The sequence below is a fragment of the Mastigoproctus giganteus genome, chromosome 9 (genome assembly GCF_048544385.1).
Source record: "Mastigoproctus giganteus isolate SK-2022 chromosome 9, ASM4854438v1, whole genome shotgun sequence".
Taxonomy (NCBI): domain Eukaryota; kingdom Metazoa; phylum Arthropoda; class Arachnida; order Uropygi; family Thelyphonidae; genus Mastigoproctus; species Mastigoproctus giganteus.
In genome coordinates this window covers 104,404,936-104,425,358 of record NC_143583.1, presented here as the reverse complement: position 1 = coordinate 104,425,358, position 20,423 = coordinate 104,404,936, and the positions used below count along the sequence as shown (strand labels likewise).

Here is a 20,423-nt window from a genome sequence, read left to right as displayed (position 1 = left end):
GGAGGGGTTTTCTGTTAGATAAAAAACACATAAAATCTAAGGAAGTGCATCCAGTTGACATAGATGTACAGTGCAATGTTGAGTCAGTTTGATGTGACATAAGCACTGGGAAAGCAAAATAGACAGTAGGAGTGTGTTATAGGCTTAATGACTCTAATGAGTATGACGAACAATTGTACAGAGAAATAGAGTGGGCCAGTAAATCAGATGTAATTATAATGGGAGATTTTAACTTCCCAGATATTATTGACTGGAACCTGTGGGTTGTTCACTTGCACACTAGCAAGGCTTTTGTGGGTTCATTGGATGATTGTTTTCTGCAGTAGCATGTTCGTGAGGCAACCAGAGAGTAATACTCTTGATATAGTTATCAGCTGTGTTATTATTCGTGCATTAAGAATTTGTAGATAAAGTAACCACTAGGTGGCAGCGATCACAGTGTACTGATGTGGGATTTACTTAAAGATTTACCCCACGGGCTCATATCTGGTGGTATGGACTTGGCACACCCAGGGTCCTCAGCTAGATATCATCATTCTTCTTTTTCTTGGTGATTCCTTTCTGCTTCTGACTCTCTCTCTCTCTCTCTCTCTCTCTCTCTCTCTCTCTCTCTCTCTCTCTCTCTCTCTCTCTCAGGGTAACTCAGGAATTTTTTTTGGCTGGTGCAGCCAAAATAATAATAATAAAAAACCATATGGCTAATAATAAAATTAAATAATCACCGATCACCGATTGTTATTTTAGCACATACATTTTACTCAACAGCTAACCACCTCCTTCTACTTTTAACACATTGACTGGCAAGCTAGTTTAAGAAGAAAATTCTCCAGGAGCCAAAAAATATTTAGGAAATAATTTGATTAGTAATTCTAATATAAATATTGTAATGTCAGTCTTGTCGTTTATTCGCTTAAAATATATTAAAAAGAAGTCTTTTTTTTTTTATATTGCATATATGTGGCCGACATGGCCACTATGTTGGTTACTTTATTTCTTGAGAAGCCATTCCGGCCATATAAGTGTGACGCTATTAAGGCGAATCCGAGGGGGCATAAATTCAAATTGAGGAAAGACAGTTGAAGAATAGATGTGTGAAAATTTAGCCAGCTGAATAGATGTATGAAAATTTAGGTAGTTGATTGCTGGAAGAAACTTACATTTGTTGTTGTGAAAGTTGATAGCTTAAATAAATTCAAGGAGCAACTGAACAAACTTTTAGAGGGAATAGACGTGTGAAATTGTTTTTTTTTTTTTTTTTGGCTAATGCTAGATAAATTCATATGCTTGCTTTCGTGCATCACATGCACCTACTACTACTATTCTAATTTGATAGCAAATTAGAATATTTTAAAAAGCTTAATTTTGGAAACAAAATGAAATAGAAATTTAACTTAGTAATCAAAATGATGCAATGGTATTGAAATATGTTTAATTTATTATTTAATATCAGTGAAATGCTTTGGAAAAAAATTGTCTTCTTTCTGCCTTATTATTATTATTTGCTTTAATAAAAATATAATTTTTTTCATTTTAAAGTCATCATCAGAAATATTTTTTTGCTATTTACAGGGAAAAGACAAGGATAAGGAGTCAAAGAAATCTCTTCATCAATTTGTTTCAATATGCTATAGCACTGCAGCTGTATGTGATGTTTGTAATAAGCCACTAGCTAATAAGCTTGCCCTGTGCTGTGAAAGTATGCATTTTAGTATTTTTGTTATTAGTAACATGATAATAATTTCTCAATTAGAATATTGGTGAAATGATATATATCTGTGTGCCTTGCTTTCTGTGAAGCCTAAACTCAATTAAAATCATGTATGCAGTTTTCAGAAATATACAGCAGATTGTGTGTGCATGGGTGGGAGGAGAGAGAGAGAGAGAGAGAGAGAGAGTTGGGATACTTTCTGATACTGTCTGTGCACTGGTTTCAGTACATAATCTGTCTTGAAACACTTGATTTTAATCATAATTTGCATATCCCAGTGAAACCCAGTAATCAGTTCCTTTCTGATATCTGTTTGTTAGTATGTTATCAGGACAGTATTTCATCATTTAAGACTTTCCTTATGCATTAAATTCAAAAGGTATGTTTTTTTTGTATTTAGTTAAAGTTGAAACTTTATATTATTGATCATTATTAATCATTTTAATGGTTAATTTGGTTATTTTGTTTTGCAGCTATTGGCATGCTGTCTTCTCTGTATATGATTATAGTTTTTATTCTTAAGTTCTGTACATTTCTTTTACAATTCATCTTATTTTTTCATATTAATTCCTTAATACTGTATTGTGAATTCCCTATTGTTTGACAGTTATTATAATTGAATTATTCAATTATTCAATTGAATTATTCAATTCAGTTGAATTATTGAATAATTTTTACAAGTAATAACGGCGCCTCTGTAGCCAGGTGGGAAGGAGCAGCAGTGCGTAGCACACGCTTCTTGATTAGACCGGGGTTTGAGCCCGTCACCACCAAATAGGGAGCATGCGGAAAGGTCAGGGAATGACCACCGCACCGGAGCAATATGGCCTTAGTTGCTAATGCTCCTAAAAACCAAACCGTAAACAAGTAATAACAATGAATTCATATTGTATTCATTTCTTTTTAATCATTTTTAAGTTTTGTATTGATTAAAGAACTATATTAACCATTGCAAAATTTATTTTAAATTTGGAACATTAAATTCATTTAAAATTCTAATTTTAGGTTTGTAATGCTTCTATGAAAAAAAAAAATAAATAATAATGAGAAATATTTCTTAGTGAACTACTGTCAAATATAAAGGGAAGTGGTTTTGCTTTTGTAAAAGTGATTATAATGGTCTTAGATGGGGTTTTTAAATTATTTTTTGGTAAGACCAACTGATGTTACCAACTGCAAATTCTAAAAGAAGCATTCAGGGAAAGAAAAGTAGCAAAGAACTCTCTGCTTAATGTTAACACTAGAAGAAGAGGTATGAAGCGCTTTGGCCCACTAGATATGAATGGCATAACTATTAATGATCCTGTACAAGTTGCTGATAAATTGAATAAATATTTTGCATCTTCATTTGTGTGTGAAGAAGCTTTTAGGGATGGCAACACCAGAAGTAGACCAAGTTATAACTGAGAAGAAAGTAAAAGAGAAATTGTTGAAGTTAAACAAAAAAAAAGGTGCTTAGGACTAATGGAATCTACACGATGATATTTAAAATAAGCAGCAAGTGAGGTAAACAAAGCTTTGGCTACAATTATGAGAGCATCCTTGCATTGACTGGAGATTCACATTGATCTCACCCATTCACAAAGTCAGATCAAAGGGCATAGTAGTAGTAGTAGTAGTAGTAATAGGGGCATGTGATGGAAGAAAGCAATCGTATTATCATTAGTAGAGGCATATGATGCAAGAAAGCAAGCTTATGCAGCATCAGCCAAAAAAAAAACCCACTTCCACTTCACCCCTCCGTTCATTCGAAACACCTGTCCAGCTGAGCCTTAAATTTATTTAGGCTATCAACTTCCACGACAAAGGACGGAAGTCTGTTCCACCAACCAACTACCCACTGGCTAAAGGCAAATTTCTGCACGTCTAGCCGACATCTGTCTTTCCTCAATTTGAATTTATGCCCTCTCAGGTGATTATTCTGAGCAAGAGGAAGAATCCCATCAGCACTGAGCATGCTCAAACCATTCAAGGCTTTATACACCTCTATCAGATCACCTCGCTGGTGCCTAGTCCCCAGATACTGTAATTTGCAAAACTTAAGCCTTTCTTCGTAAGAGCACCCCTTTGTTCCATTCACTAATCTTGTTGCCCTTCTCTGTACTCATTCCAGCAGCTCTACATCCTTCTTGAAATGAGGCCTCCAGGCCTGTATACAGTACTCTAGGTGTGGCCTGACCATTGCCTTATACAAGGGAATAATCACCTCCTTATCCCTGCTAGAAAATTTCCTGTATATCATTGACAAGACAGCATGAGCTACTCTTGCAACCGGTCTGCACTGCTCAGAGAACTTCATATCTGCCTGCACAATTACCCCCAGGTCCTTTTCATTCTTGACCACTGTCAGTGTAGTACCACAGAGTTGACACGTTGCTCTGGGGTTGCTGTTTCCCATGTGTAGTTCTTTATATTTGTCAATGTTAAACTTCATTTGCCACCTCTCAGCCCATCTGCTCAACTTTTCCAGATCCTGTTGCAGTAGCATAGTATCAGTAGTGTCCTTGACAACCCTGCCAACCTTTGTATCGTCTGGAAACTTGAACATTAAGCTTGATATACCATCATCAATATCATTTATAAATACAGAAAACAATAATGGACCCAACACTGAACCCTGAGGGAATCCACTAATAACATTAGTCCAAGATGAGCAGTGTCCATTGATTACCACTCTGTCTTCTCCCCCTCAACCACCCCTTTATCCATAGCAGCAGTTTGCTTCCAATGCCACACTGCTCCAATTGTGCAGCAGTCTTATATGTGCAACAGTATCAAAAGCCTTTCTAAGATCCAAGTATATAATATCAAAGTTATTCCCTGCATCCAGTTCTTTTGTGACTTCATCATAGTATCCAATAAAATTAGTCATGCAAGACTTCCCCTTAACAAAACCATGCTGTGTCCGAGCTATAACTGAAGTCTTGTCTAAATGATCCTGCAGTGCTTCTTTAACCAGTGCCTCCATTAATTTTCCTGGAACAGAAGTTAAACTCACAGGTCTATAATTATTTGTGTCAGCCTTTGATTCCCCTTTGTGAATTGGGGTCACATTTGCACATCTCCAGTCTATGGGTACCTCCCCTGAGTCCAAGGAAGCTCTCATAATTATAGCTAAGGGTTTGCTTACTTCCTTTGCTGACTCCTTTAATATAACTGGATAGACCCCATCCACCCTAGGTGCCTCTCTTGTGTTTATCTTCAACAGTTTCTCCTCCACTTTATTCCAAGTTATTGCAAGATTCTCTAGTTTACTGCCAGAGTTGAATACACCTCTGGCATTCCCCTCGCTGAATAACTCCTCGTGTGTGAATGTTGATGCAAAATATTCATTTTGTTTGTTAGCTACCTGAGCAGGATCATCAACAGTCGACCCATCGATATCAAGTGGACCAATCTGATTCATCCCCTTCCTTCTAGAGTTTACCTAAGTAAAGAACTCTTTGCTGTTTTTCTTTGCATCCCTTGCCAAAGATTTCTCTTAATCTGCCTTTGCCTGCCTAACTTCCTTTGTAACTTGGTTACAGATCAACTTGTATATGTGTGTGTGTGTGTGTAGCCAGGTGGGAAGGAGCAGCAGTGCATAGCACACACTTCTTGATTAGACTGGGGTTCGAGCCCGTCACCACCAAATACAGAGGATGCGGAAAGGTCAGGGAATGACCACCGCATATCCCGGAGCAATATGGCCTTAGTTGCTAATGCTCCTAAAAACCAAATAACAAACAAACAACATAACAACTTGTATGTATCATAGGCTTCTGTGTCATGTGCTAATTTATATGTATCCCATGCATTTTTCTTCTCTGTGATATGTCTCATTAGTTCATCTGACATCCATTCTTGAACAATATTTCTTAGTTGGTATGCAAAGGCTAGTAACTTCCAATATAAGTTCTTTGAATGCTTCCCATTTTGAATTTGCTGTTGGTATGTTGGTAACATCTTCAGTTGGTCCCACTGTATAGAATTTAAATACTGTCTCAGACCATTGTAGTCACCTTTATGAAAGCAATAACCCTTCCCTTTACCCCTGATGGTAGTTACCTCTTTGAGTAAATCCCACTTCAGCGCACTGTGATCACTACTACCTAGTAGTTCCTTTATCTGCAGATTCTTAATGCATGAAGAATCACTACTGATAATCAAATCAAGAGTATTACTCCCTCTAGTTGCCTCCCGAACATGCTGATGTCGAAAGCGTATGAGCTTATGCAGCATCAGCCAACAAAAAAAAAAAAAAAAATTTACACAACAATTCCTAAATGTTTGTCTAGTTCCTCCTTAAATTTATTTAACCTATCGACTTCCACAACGACAGATGGAAGTTTGTTCCAGCATTTAACCACCCACAGGCTGAAGGCAAATTTCCACACATCTATTCTACATCTGTCTTTCCTCAATTGGAATTTATGCCCCCTTAGGTTCGTAATCTGAACAAGTGGAAGAATCCCATCAGAATTCAGCATGCTCAACCCATTCAAGCCCTCATACACTTCAATCAGATCATCTCACAGGTGCCTAGTCTCCATCCACTGCAATTTGTAGAACTTAATCCTCTCTTGGTAAGAGGATCCCTTCATTCCCCTCACCAATCTTTTTGCCCTTCTCTGTACACGCTCAAGCAAATCTACATCCTTCCTAAAATGAAGTCTCCAGACCTGTAAGCAGTACTCAAGGCATGGCCTGACCATTGCCTTATACAAAGGGACAATCACCTGCTTTTCCCTTCTAGCAAAATTTGTGTATATCATTGACAAAACCCCATAACCTGCCCTGGCAGCCTGTCTGCATTGCTCAGAAAACTTCATATCTGACTGCACAATTACTCCCAGGTCTTTTTCATTTTCCACCACCTTAAGTGTAGTTCCACACAGTTAGTACGTTTCACTGGGGTTACTTCTACCCATATGCAGTACTTTGCATTTGTTAATGTTAAACTTCAGTTGCCACTTCTCAGCCCATCTTCCCAAAACTTTCTAGATCATGTTGCAGTAGCACACTGCCATTACTGTCATTAACAACCCTGCCAACCTTTGTATCATCTGCAAACTTCGACACTAAGCCTGATATACCTTCATCAATATCATTGATAAATATACAAAACAACAGTGGACCCAACACCGAACCTTGTGGGACTCCACTAAAAATATTAGTACATGAAGAGCAGCACCAATTGATTACAACCCTCTGTCTTCTCCCACTCAATAATCCTTTTATCCATTGTAGCAACTTACCGTTAATACCATTCTGCTCCAATTTGTACAGTAGTCTTCCATGCGCAACAGTGTAAAAAGCTTTCCTGAAATCCAAATATATGATATCAAAATTATTTTTTACATCCAGTTCCTTTCTAACCACATCATAATATCTAATCAGGTTTGTCAGATAAGACTCTCCCTTAACAAACCCATGCTGTGTCTGAATTATTGCTGCAGTCTTGTCTAGATGATCCTGCAATACATATTTAACCAGTGACTCCATTATTTTACCCGGAACAGAAGTTAAACTAGCTGGTCTGTAATTACTCGTGTTACCCTTCAATCCCCCTTGGTGAATTGGGGATACATTTGCACATCTCCAGTCCATGGGGACCTCCCCTGAGTCCAAGGATGCCCTCATAATTATGGCTAAGGGTTTGCTTACTTCCTTTGCCACCTCCTTTAATATAACTGGATAGATCCCATCCACCCCAGGTGCCTTTCTTATGTTTAACTTCAACAATTCTCCTCCACTTTGCACTCAGTTATTACAAAATCATTAAGCACCCTGCTACAATTCAATAATCTTCTAGCATTTTCCATCCTTAATATCTCCTCGTGTGAATGTAGATGCAAAATACTCATTCAGTTTGCTTGCTATCTGAGCAGGATCATCAACAGTCGAACCATCGATACAAGTGGGTCAATCAGATTCATCCCCTTCCTTTTAGAGTTTATATAAGTAAAGAAATCCTTGCTGTTTTTCTTAGCATCCTTTGCCAAAGATTTCCTGCAATCTGCCTTCGCCCGACTATCCTACTTTGTGACTTGGTTACAGACTAGCTTATATCTGCCATAGACTTCAATTAAGTAAGTAATTAAGCTTCACTTTCATTCTGCTGACCGGGCTATCCGGGTGAGTAAAGTGCCTATCTAGCAACCCAAAGGTCGCAGGTTCGAATCCCGTCTCGGGCTTGGATCAGAGTAGTGCAAAAACCTATGGAGGTGCATTATGACCACAGTAGCCGATGGGCCAATAACTAACAAAAAAAAAAAAAAAAAAAAAAAAAAAAAAAAATCACTTCCATTCCATATAAAATAATGCAGTCACTGGTTAAAGAAGTATTGCAGGATTATCTTGACTGGAATGCATTTATATGTAAATCGTAGCATGGATTTGTTAAGGGGAGATCTTAACTGACTAGTGTGATTAGTTACTATGATATAGTAACAAAGAGACTGGATACAAAAAATAAATTTCAATAATATACTTAGACTTCAGTAAATTTTTTGACACTATTCCACGTGAAAGACTGCTGTACAAATTGGAACAGTACACTCCAGGCATGTTACTGCTACAGATGAAAGGATGCTTGAATGGCAGAAGACAGAGACTGATTATAAGTGAGCATGCCACTCCATCAGCTTGAGTGTGGTATTACACTCAAGCTCACACTAAAAATTCCTGTATATCATTGACAGTATACCATGAGCTGTCCTAGAAACCTATCTGCACTACTCAGAGAACTTCATGTCTGACCTGTACAATTACCCCTAGGTTTATTTTATTCTCCATCAGCTTGAGTGTAATCATACACAGTAATTTTCCAGCAGAGACAAGAAGGTGGTTATCCCATTGTATAAGGTAATGGTTAGGCAACATCTTGATTACTGCATAGAGGTATGGAATCCTGTGTTAAGAAGGATATGGAGCTGTTGGAAACGGTGCAGAGAAGAGCACCAAGATTAGTCAATGTCACAAAAGGTACTCTTAATATGAAAGACTTGAGTTCTGCAAATTGTACACTGCTTGGAAACTAGACATCTGCAAAGAGACCTGATTGAAGTATTCAGGTCTTAAATGGATTGAGTAACTTAAATGGAAATAAATGCATCCAAACATTCTTAAACAACATACATAAAGGGACATAAGAAAAAGATGTCTGCAGAACAGATGTGCAAAAATTTGCTTTCAGCCAGCCAGAGAGTAATTAGCATTAGTAGACTCATATGATTCAGAAAGCAAGCTTATATAGCTTCAGCCAAAAAAAAAAACCTTCCCATTTCACCCATCCAATTAACTTCAAATGTTTGTATAGTTCTGCTTTGAATTAATTTAAGCTGTCAACTTCTACAACGACAGATGGAAGTTTATTCCAGCAATCAACCACTTGCTGGCTAAAGGCAAATTTATGCACATCTATTCTACAACTGTCTTTCTTCAATTTGAATTTTGTCAGGTGACTACTTTGGGCAAGAGGAAGAATCCCATCAGCATTCAGCTTGCTCAAATCATTCAAATCCTTATACACCTGAATTAGATCACCTCGCAGGTGCCTAGTCTCCAGACACTACAATTTGCAGAACTTGTCTTTCTTCATAAGAACAACTCTTTGATCCATTACCCAATCTCATTGCCCTTCTCTGTACACTTGTTCCAGCAGCACTACATCTTCCTAAAATGAGGCCTCCAGACCATTGCCTTATACAAGGGGATAATTACTTCCTTATCTCTGCTAGAAAAATTCCTGTATATCATTGACAAGACACCATGAGCTACTCTTGCAGACTGTCTGCACTGCTCAGAAAACTTCATATATGACTGCACAATTACCCCCCCAGGTCTTTTTCATTCTCCACTTCCCTGAGTCTAGTACCACACAGTTGGTATATTTCTCTTAGGTTACTGCTACCCATATGCAGTACTTTGCATTTGTCAATGTTAAACTTCAGTTGCCTCCTCGCAACCCATCTGCTCAATTTTTCTAGATCCTGTTGCAGTAGCGTACTGTCATTAACAACCCTGCCAACCTTTGTATCATCTTTGTCTGTAAACGTGGACATTAAGTCTGATATACATTCATCATTATTAAGTCTGATATACATTCATCAAAAAGAGGCGCCTCCGTAGCCAGGTGGGCAGGAGCAGCAGTGCGTAGCTCATGCTTCTTGATTAGACCTGGGTTCGAGCCCATGCCCACCAAATACGGAGGATGTGGAAAGGTCAGGGAATGACCACTGCATATCCCCGGTGCAATATGGCCTTAGTTGCTAACGCTCCTAAAAACCAAATAACAAAACAAAACCAAACAAACCTTTATCAATATTAATTCTGATATACCTTCATCAATATCATTGATAAGACAGAAAACAACAAAGGGCCCAATTCGGACAGCCACGGGGTCACCACTAATATCATTAGTCCACAAAGAGTAGTGTCCATTGAATACCAATCTCTGTATTCTCCCTTTGTGACCTCATGTAGTATTCACTTAACCATCCCTTTATCCACAGCAGCAACTTGCCCTTAATGCTATACTGCTAAAACTTGTACAGTAGTTTTCCATGTGCAATAGTATTAAAAGCTTTCCTGAAATCCAAGTATATGTTATCAAAATTATTTTTTGCATCCAATTCCTTTGTGAACTCACGTTGTCTTCATTCAAATTGGTCAGACAAGACTTCCCCTTAACAAACCTATGCTGTGTCTGAACTATAACTGCAGTCTAGTCTAGATTATCCTGTAGTGCTTCTTTAACCAGTGCTTCCATTAATTTTCCTGCAACATAAGTTAAACTAACAGGTCTGTAATTACTTGTGTCACCCTTTGATCACCCTTTGTGAATTGGAGTCAAATTTACACTTCTCCAGTCTGTGATGACCTCCCCTATGTCCCAGGAAGCTCTCATAATTATTATTCGATTGCTGGATCAAACTTCCATTATGGAAGTGCGTAGTTTGAATAAATTTAAGAAAGAATTAGGTATATTATTAGAGCGGATGGAGAAATAAGGTGGGTTTTTTTTTTTTTTTTGTTTTTTTTTTGGCTGATGATATATAAGCTGGCTTCCTTGCTATACCTTCAGTGTGCTGTCCATACTGGAATTTGGAAAACTGGAAAAGTTTTAATGTATATTTTGATATGGCCAATCTTTTCCAGTTTACTCAGAACTTACATGTCTTTTATGGTTTTATGAAAATTTTACTTTAAATTCCAAATATTAGGAAAATAACATACCCATTCACTTCACTCTTTTATATCAAACATGACTGAAAGCTTTCGAAATGATTAGAGAAAATAATTGTGCTTGCATTTAGTCTGAAAAGTTTTCTTAGGTAATGCTATTCAGTTTCATTAAATTAAAGATTAAATTTAACATTTGTGTGTTATTTTCACTATTTTTAGAAATTGTGAAATTTCTGAAAATTTCTGAAAATTTAGAATTACTTTTATGTATGTCATTTGCACAGTATATTAAGTTAAGTTTTCTTAGAGATTTCAGTCAAGTCTGTCTTATATTTTTCAGTATTAGTATTTCAGTATTGTTATGCATTTCAAATACTGATAGAAACTGAATTTATCTAACTGCATTTCAAAACTACTTACTCATCTTTATCATAGAATACAGTGTGTGCCAATCATATTGTTTCAGTTTTGTTAATGTCTGTCACAATGTTTCTCAGCTGATGGGTCTCGAATAGTCTAGAATAAGTAGCGAGGGGTGCTGGGTTTCAGGGACTGATGGCAGTCATCGTGAAACAGGTGGGTATATGGGATGTGTTAGGGTAACTAAGAACAAGAATAGGTGCATGTATACCAATGCTAGAAGTATAGTAAATAAATTTGATGAATTTGAAGTGCTGGTCAAGACATCAAAGGCGGATATTGTTGGGATAGCAGAGACGTGGTGTCACACAGATATAAGGAATGCAGAATTGGAATTTGGGGAGTACAATGTGTGCAGAAAGGATAGACAGGATAGGAAGGGAGGAGGTGTTATGCTGTTAATTAAGAAAAACATAAAATCAAAAGAAGTGCACCCAGTTGATATAGATGAACAGTGCACTGTTGAGTCAATTTGGTGTGACATAGGCACTGCGAAAGCAAAAATAAGAGTAGGAGTGTGTTATAGGCCTAATGACTCGAATGAGTACAATGAACAATTGTACAGAGAAATAGAGTGGGCTAGTAAATCAGAATGTCTTATAATGGGGGATTTTAACTTCCCAGATATTGACTGGAACTTGTGGGTTGGTCACTCACACACTAGTAAGACTTTTTTGGATTTATTGGATGATTGTTTTCTGCAGCAGCATGTTCGAGAGGCAACCAGAGAGGGTAATACTCTTTATCTGGTTATCAGCAGTGATCATTCGTGTATTAAGAATTTGCAGATAAAGGAACCACTAGGTGGCAGTGATCACAGTGTACTGATGTGGGATTTACTTAAAGATATAATTACCATCAGGGGTAAAGGAAAGGGTTTTTGCTTCCGTAAAGGTGAGTACAGTGGTCTCAGACAGTTTTTAAATTCTGTACAGTGGGATCAACTAATGATGTTACCAACAGTAAATTCTAAGTGGGAAGCATTCAAGGAATTAATTGTGGATGCTACTAATAGTTTCATACCTATTAAGAAATATTGTTCAAGGTTTAGGCCTAAATGGTTATCAAATGAACTAATGAGACTCGTGACAGAGTAGAAAATGCATGGGATCCATATAAATTATCAATTGACTCAGAAGCCTATGGCAGATATAAGCTAGTCTGTAATCAGGTCACAAAAGAGGTTAGGCAGGCGAAGGCAGATTACGAGAAAGCTTTGGCAAAAGATGCTAAGAAAAACAGCAAGGATTTCTTTACTTATATAAACTCTAAAAGCAAGGGGATGAATCTGATTGGTCCACTTGATATCGATGGTTCCACTGTTGATGATCCTGCTCAGATAGCAAACAAACTGAATGAGTAATTTGCATCTACATTCACAGATGAGGAATTATTAAGGTTTGAAAATGGCAGAAGGTTATCAAATTGCAGCAAGGATAATTTTGTAATAACTGAGATTTTGTAATAACTGAGAGCAAAGTGGAGGAGAAATTACTGAAGTTAAACATAAGTTAAACCGAATTCACAAAAGGGGAATCGAAGGGTGACATGAGTAATTATAGACCAGTTAGTTTAACTTCTGTTCCAGGTAAAATAATGGAGTCACTGGTTAAAGATGCATTGCAGGATCATCTAGACAAGACTGCAGCAAAAATTCAGACATGGCAAGGGTTTGTTAAGGGAAAGTCTTGTCTGACAAATCTGATATGATATTATGATGTGGTTACAAAGGAACTGGATGCAAAAAATAATTTTTTTATCATATATTTGGATTTCAGGAAAGCTTTTTACACTGTTGCGCATGGAAGATTGTACAAATTGGAGCAGAATGGTATTAAGGGTAAGTTGCTACAATGGATAAAAGGATGGTTGAGTGGGAGAAGGCAGAGGGTGGTAATTAATGGGTACTGCTCTTCGTGGACTAATGTTATTAGTGGAGTCCCACAGGGTTCGGTGTTGGGTCCACTGTTGTTTTGTGTATTTATCAATGATATTGATGAAGGTATATCAGGCTTAATGTCGAAGTTTGCAGATGACACAAAGGTTGGCAGGGTTGTTAATGACAGTAATGGCAGTGTGCTACTGCAACAGGATCTAGATAATTTGGGCAGATGGGCTAAGAAGTGGCAACTGAAGTTCAACCTTGACAAATGCAAAGTACTGCATATGGGTAAAAGTAACCCCAGAGAAACGTACCAACTGTGTGGTACTACACTTAAGGTGGTAGAAAATGAAAAAGACCTGGGAGTAATTGTGCAGTCAGATATGAAGTTTTCTGAGCAATGCAGACAGGCTGCTAGGGCAGGTCATGGGGTTTTGTCAATGATATATAGGAATTTTGCTAGCAGGGAAAAGGAGGTGATTGTCCCTCTGTATGAGGCAATGGTCAGGCCACGCCTTGAGTACTGCGTACAGGTCTGGAGGCCTCATTTTAGGAAGGATGTAGATTTGCTTGAGCGTGTACAGAGAAGAGCAACACGATTGGTGAGGGGAATGAAGGGATTCTCTTACCAAGAGAGGCTTAAGTTCTGCAAATTGCAATGGCTCGAGACTAGGCACCTGCGCGGTGATCTGATTGAGGTCTATAAGGCCTTGAATGGGTTGAGCACGCTGAATTCTGATGGGATCCTTACACTTGTTCAGATTACGAACCTACGGGGACATAAGTTCAAATTAAGAAAGGACAGATGTAGAATAGATGTGCGGAAATTTGCCTTTAGCCAGCGGGTGGTTAATTGCTGGAACAAACTTCCATCTGTCGTTGTGGAAGTTGATAGGTTAAATAAATTTAAGGAGGAACTGGACAGGCATTTGGAGGGAATTGTGTGATTTTTTTTTTTTTTTTTTTTTGGCTGATGCTGCATAAGCTCCTACACTTGCTTTCTTGCATCATGTGCCACTACTACTACTACTACCTCCTTTGTAACTTGGTTACAGATCAACTTGTATCTATCATAGGCTTCTGTGTCATGTGTTAATTTGTATGTATCCCATGCATGTTTCTTCTCTGCCATATGCCTCATCAGTTCATCTGACATCCATTTAGGCCTAAACCTTGAACAATATTTCTTAGTTGGTATGTAAAGCCTAGTAGCTTCCAAGATAATTTCTTTGAATGCTTCCCATTTTGAATTTGCTGTTGGTAACATCATCAGTTGGTCCCACTGTATAGAATTTAAATACTGTCTCAGTCCATCATAGTCGCCTTTACGAAAGCAATAACCCTTCCCTTTACCCCTAATGGTAGTTACCTCTTTGAGTAAATCCCACTTCAGCACACTGTGATCACTGCCACCTAGTGGTTCATTTATCTGCAGATTCTTAATGCATGAAGAATCACTGCTGATAATCAAATCAAGAGTATTCTTCCCTCTAGTTGCCTCCTGAACATGCTGATGTAGAAAACAATCATCCAATAAATACACAAAAGCCTTGCTAGTGTGTGAGTGACCAGCCCCCAAATTCCAGTCAATATCTGGGAAATTAAAATCTCCCATTATAAGACTCTGATTTACTCGCCCACTCTATTTCCCTGTACAGTATCTTATTATACTTATCAGAGTCATTAGGCCTATAGCACACTCCTACTCTCAATTTTGATGTCCCAATGCTTATGTCACACCAAACTGACTCGACACTGCACTGTCCAGCGATGTCGACTGGCTTCACTTCCTTGGATTTTATGTATTTCTTAACTAATAGCATAACCCCTCCTCCCTTCCTATCCAGTCTATCCTTTCTGTAGACGTTGTACTCCCCAAATTCCAGTTCTGCATTCCTTATATCTGTGTGACACCACGTCTCTGATATCCCAACAGTATCTGCCTTTGATGTTTTGAGCAATACCTCAAATTCATCAAATTTATTTACTAAACTCCTAGCATTGGTGTACACGCAAGTATACATGCACCTATTTCTATTCTTGGCTACCCTAACACAACCCATGTGTTTACTTGTACCGCAATGACTCCCGGCAGTCTCTGAAATATCCTGTATCTTGTTTTTCAGGCTTCTGCTCAGTCCAATGGAAGCAGTGCAAGAATCTCTTTCACTTCTGCCAGTGGCTACTGTTAATCTATTCGTCTTTGTCTCCCCCCAAGCTAGCAGTTTTCCGACCCACCTAACACTGCCTCGATAGCATCAGCAAATATTCTTGCAAAAATATTAGAAAAAAATATTAGAAAGTATTATAAAGAAAATATTAGAAAAGAAAAAAAGCTGTTCACATTTTCATGGTTTCTCAAAACTAAATGCCCAGTGGATGAATGTCCATATAAAATTACACAAAATGGATGCACATTGATGATTAAAGTAGAGTCAAACATCTGTATGCATTTATTAAAGGAGAACAATTGCCCTCTTAGGACTAAGGGAAGCAGTTACTTCACCTCATACAAAGCTTTTGTTTCTTGGAACCTTCCAGATAAACCACAGAAATGTACTTGCTCAATCATATGTTTAAGGAGAAGGTGCCCCTTAAGGGCCAGTACTTAGTTCTACTTCATTTACTGTTCAAATAAACAGTATGATAAACGATTTCCCAAATATTGAAACACTAATGTGCAGATGATCTCATCTCATGTCATTCACAGAATATGCATTCTATTGAAGGACAACTTCAGTAAACAAAATAACATTTTGGACAGCATGTAATGGCTGTTGCACCTCAGAACAGAATTCCAGTATTATCCACTTCTGTTAAGAAGCATGGCATACATCTGGAACCTGAACTATGATTGAAAACTCATCTAATCCCAGTAACCTGCTCTGCCTGATTTCCAAGACTAATACTAGATTGCAAACTCACCTCTTCAGCACACATAATATATTTCTGTACCTTATGTTTAAAAACGAACATTCTTTAAAGTATTTCTCCAACAACATGTAGTGCCAATTGATTTATCCTGTTACATCTAATATTGTTCACTTATCAGGTCCCATTCAGATTATTATTATTATTATTATTATTAGCCATATGGTGCAAGGAAACCTGAGGCTTATGCTGCACCAGCAGAAAATAAAAAATGTCTGAATTACCCTGAGAGAGAGAGAGAGAGAGAGAAGTAGAAGGGAATCACCAAGAAAGAGAAGAATGATAATATCCAGCTCAGGACCCTGGGTGTGCCAAGCCTATACTCCAGATGTGAGCCCCTATCTAAAAATATCTCACTCCATGTGCTGAGTTGCCACGGTTATCTTGTTGCACACAATTAACCAAGTGCTGTGTTTTAAACAGAAAACTCTTTAATTATAATAACCCCTGAATAACTCCCAAGGAACTAGTCTGTGGTGAAGTTTCATAGTAGGCATGTTCCAATTTAGGTGAAAATGTTCTCTAACAGAAAAATCACAGTATGAAAAAAATTATGCTGTTGCTGAATATGTGTTGGATGATTGCAATTTTATAATTTATAGTCATATGCAGAAATCAACTTTACTAATTAATAAGTTTATAAAATTTGTTTTAATGAAATTAATGATTTAATTTCCTTACCAAAGAGCCATTTTAGAAGCAATAAAGAATTTTATATCATTGGATAAACCCAGTAAAGGCCTGCTGACTGATCTGGTGGCAAAAGTACTACACATTTTTATTTGGTCATACATGTCAAATTCTGTAGAAAAAAAAAAAAAAAAAAAAATTGCTACATTCACAATCATGCATATTCAAACTTTTTTTATATATAAGTTTTTGTCAAACAAAAACAGCATTTCAAACAGATAAGCAAGCATGCAAATATATTGCTAATGTTTTGAAATATGCTAGTCTTAAAAATTTTAGCATTGGCATCAGTTGAGGCATATGATGCAAAAAAGCAAGCTTATAGAGCATCAGCCAAAAAAAAAAAAAAAAAAAAAACCTTTCCCATTTCACCCATCCGGTCACTCAAAATGTTTGTCTAGTTCAGCCTTAAATTTATTTAAGCTATCAACTTCCACAACAACAGAGCTACTTGGTCCACTTGATATCGATGGGTCAACTGTTGATGATCCTGCTCAGGTAGCTAACAAACTAAATGAATATTTTGCATCGACATTCACACATGAGGAGTTATTTTGCGAGGGGAAAGCCAGAGGTGTATTCAACTCTGGCAGTAAGCTAGAGAATCTTGTAATAACTGAGAGTAAAGTGGAGGAGAAATTGTTGAAGATAAACACAAGAAAGGCACCCGGGGTGGATGGGATCTATCCAGTTATATTAAAGGAGGCAGCAGAGGAAGTAAGCAAACCCTTAGCCATAATTATGAGAGCTTCCTTGGACTCAGGGGAGGTACCCACAGACTGGAGATGTGCAAATGTGACCCCAATTCACAAAGGAGGATCAAAGGCTGACACAAGTAATTATAGACCTCTGAGTTTAACTTCTGTTCCCAGAAAATTAATGGAGGCACTGGTTAAAGAAGCACTGCAGGATCATCTAGACAAGACTTCAGTTATAGCTCAGACACAGCATGGTTTTATTAAGGGGAAGTCTTGCCTGACCAATTTGATTGGACCAGTTAGTTTAACTTCTGTTCCGGGTAAAATAATGGAGTCACTGGTTCCTCTTACCAAGAGTTCCTCTTGGTAAGAGGAACCCTGTGGGATCCTCTTACCAAGAGAGGCTTAAGTTCTGCAAATTGCAGTGGCTGGAGACTAGGCACCTGCGCGGTGATCTGATTGAGGTCTATAAGGCCTTGAATGGGTTGAGCACGCTGAATTCTGATGGGATCCTCCCACTTGTTCAGAATACGAACCTACGGGGACATAAGTTCAAATTAAGAAAGGATAGATGTAGAATAGATGTGCGGAAATTTGCCTTTAGCCAGCGGGTGGTTAATTGCTGGAACAAACTTCCATCTGTCGTTGTGGAAGTTGATAGGTTAAATAAATTTAAGGAGGAACTGGACAGGCATTTGGAGGATATGGTGTGATTTTTTTTTTTTTTTTTTTTTTTTTTTTTGGCTGATGCTGCATAAGCTCCTACACTTGCTTTCTTGCATCAAGTGCCACTACTACTACTACTACTACTACTACTACTACTACTGTGATGCAGTCACAAAGGAACTGGATGCAAGGAATAACTTGGGATATTGTATACTTGGATCTTAGAAAGGCTTTTGATACTGTTGGACATGGAAGACTGCTGCACAAATTGGAGCAGTGTGACATTGGAGGCAAATTGCTGCTGTGGATAAAGGGGTGGCTGAGGGGGAGAAGACAGAGAGTGGTAATCAATGGACACTACTTGTCGTGGACTAATGTTATTAGTGGAGTCCCTCAGGGCTCAGTGTTAGATCCATTATTGTTTTCTGTATTCATAAATGATATTGATGATGGTATATCAAGCTTAATGTCGAAGTTTGCAGACGATACAAAGGTAGACAGGGTTGTCAAGGACTACTGACAATATGCTGCTGCAACAGGATCTGGAAAGGTTGAGCAGATGGGCTGAGAGGTGACAAATGAAGTTTAACATTGACAAATGTAAAGTAGTACACATGGGAAACAGCAACCCCAGAGCAACGTATCAACTCTGTGGTACTACACTGACAGTGGTAGAGAATGAAAGGGACCTGGGGGTGGTTGTTCAGGCAGATATGAAGTTCTCTGAGCAGTGCAGACGGGCTGCAAGTGTAGCTCATGGTGTATTGTCATTGAGATATAGGAATTTTTCTAGCAGGGATAAGGAGGTGATTATTCCTTTGTATAAGGCAATGGTCAGGCCACACCTAGAGTACTGTATACAGGTCTGGAGGCCTCATTTCAAGAAGGATATAGAGCTGCTGGAACGAGTACAGAGAAGGGCAACAAGATTAGTGAATGGAACAAAGGGGTGTTCTTACGAAGAAAGGCTTAAGTTTTGCAAATTACAGTGTCTGGCGACTAGGCACCAGCGAGGTGATCTGATAGAGGTGTATAAAGCCTTGAATGGTTTGAGCATGCTCAATGCTGATGGGATTCTTCCTCTAGCTCAGCATAATCACCTGAGAGGGCATAAATTGAAATTGAGGAAAGACAGATGTAGGATAGACGTGTGGAAATTTGCCTTTAGCCAAAGAGTGGTTAGTTGATGGAACAGACTTCCATCCCTTGTCGTGGAAGTTGATAGCCTAAATAAGTTTAAGGCTCAGCTGGACAGGTATTTTGAACGAACAGAGGGGTGAAGTGGAAGTGGTGTTTTTTTTTTTTTTTTTTTGGCTGATGCTGCATAAGCTTGCTTTCTTGCATCAAATGCCTCTACTAATGCTAATGCTATTCCAACAATGAACTACCTGCTGGCTAAAGGCAAACTTCTGCACATCTATTCTACAACTGTCTTTCCTCAATTTGAATCTGTGCCCCCTCAGGTTCTTAATTTCAACAAGGGGGAAGTATCCCATCAGCATTGAGCCTGCTCAAACCATTCAAGGACTTGTACACCTCAATCAGATCACCTCACAGGTGCCTAGTCTCCAGATGCTGCTGAACTTACAGAATTTAAGCCTCCTCTGGTAAGAGAAGCTCTTTGTTCTTCTCACCAATCTTGTTGCCTTTCTCTGTACTCATTCTAGCAACTCTACATCCTTCCTAAAATGAGGCATCCAGACCTGTACGCAGTACTCAAGGTGTGGCCTGACCATTGCCTTATACAAAGGTATAATCACCTCCTTGTCTCTGCTAGCAACATCCCTATATATATCATTGACAAAACTCCATGATCTGCTCTAGCAGCCCTTCTGCACTGCTCAGAGAACCTCATATCCGACTGCACAATTACCCCCAGGTCTTTTTCATTCTCCACCTCCCTGAGTGTAGTACCACATAGTTGGTATGTTTCTCTTTGTTTACTGCTACCCATAAGCAGCACAAGTCGACCATCACTAATCCAGCCACCAGTAATCAGTTCCACTGCTAATTCGGACATAATTTCTGCGAGTATAATTTCAAATTTCCTGGGTCGGCGTATCGACCTGCCGCTAGCATCAGCTGTTGGCACGAACTAGTAAACACTGGCAAGCCATTCCTACTTGTTTTTCTGTATTTATTATTATAACCTGTTCACATTTAGCCCTAGCCATGGTTCCAATGCATAAAGGAAGTGCTTCTCGTGGTGTAAAGCGCAACACTTGACAGCGGTCCAGCAGTGACATGGCTTAAAGTTTCG

General features: G+C 38.4%; 1 protein-coding gene across 1 annotated transcript in view; it reads left to right on the top strand.

The window, feature by feature from the left end:
- Positions 1-20,423, top strand: part of LOC150080609 (uncharacterized) — a 186,668-nt gene that overhangs the window by 72,411 nt on the left and 93,834 nt on the right. The window contains exon 7 of the mRNA XM_090380753.1: positions 1,570-1,696. Coding sequence (XP_090236879.1) covers positions 1,570-1,696 — 127 coding nt within the window. The remainder of the gene's footprint in view (positions 1-1,569; positions 1,697-20,423) is intronic.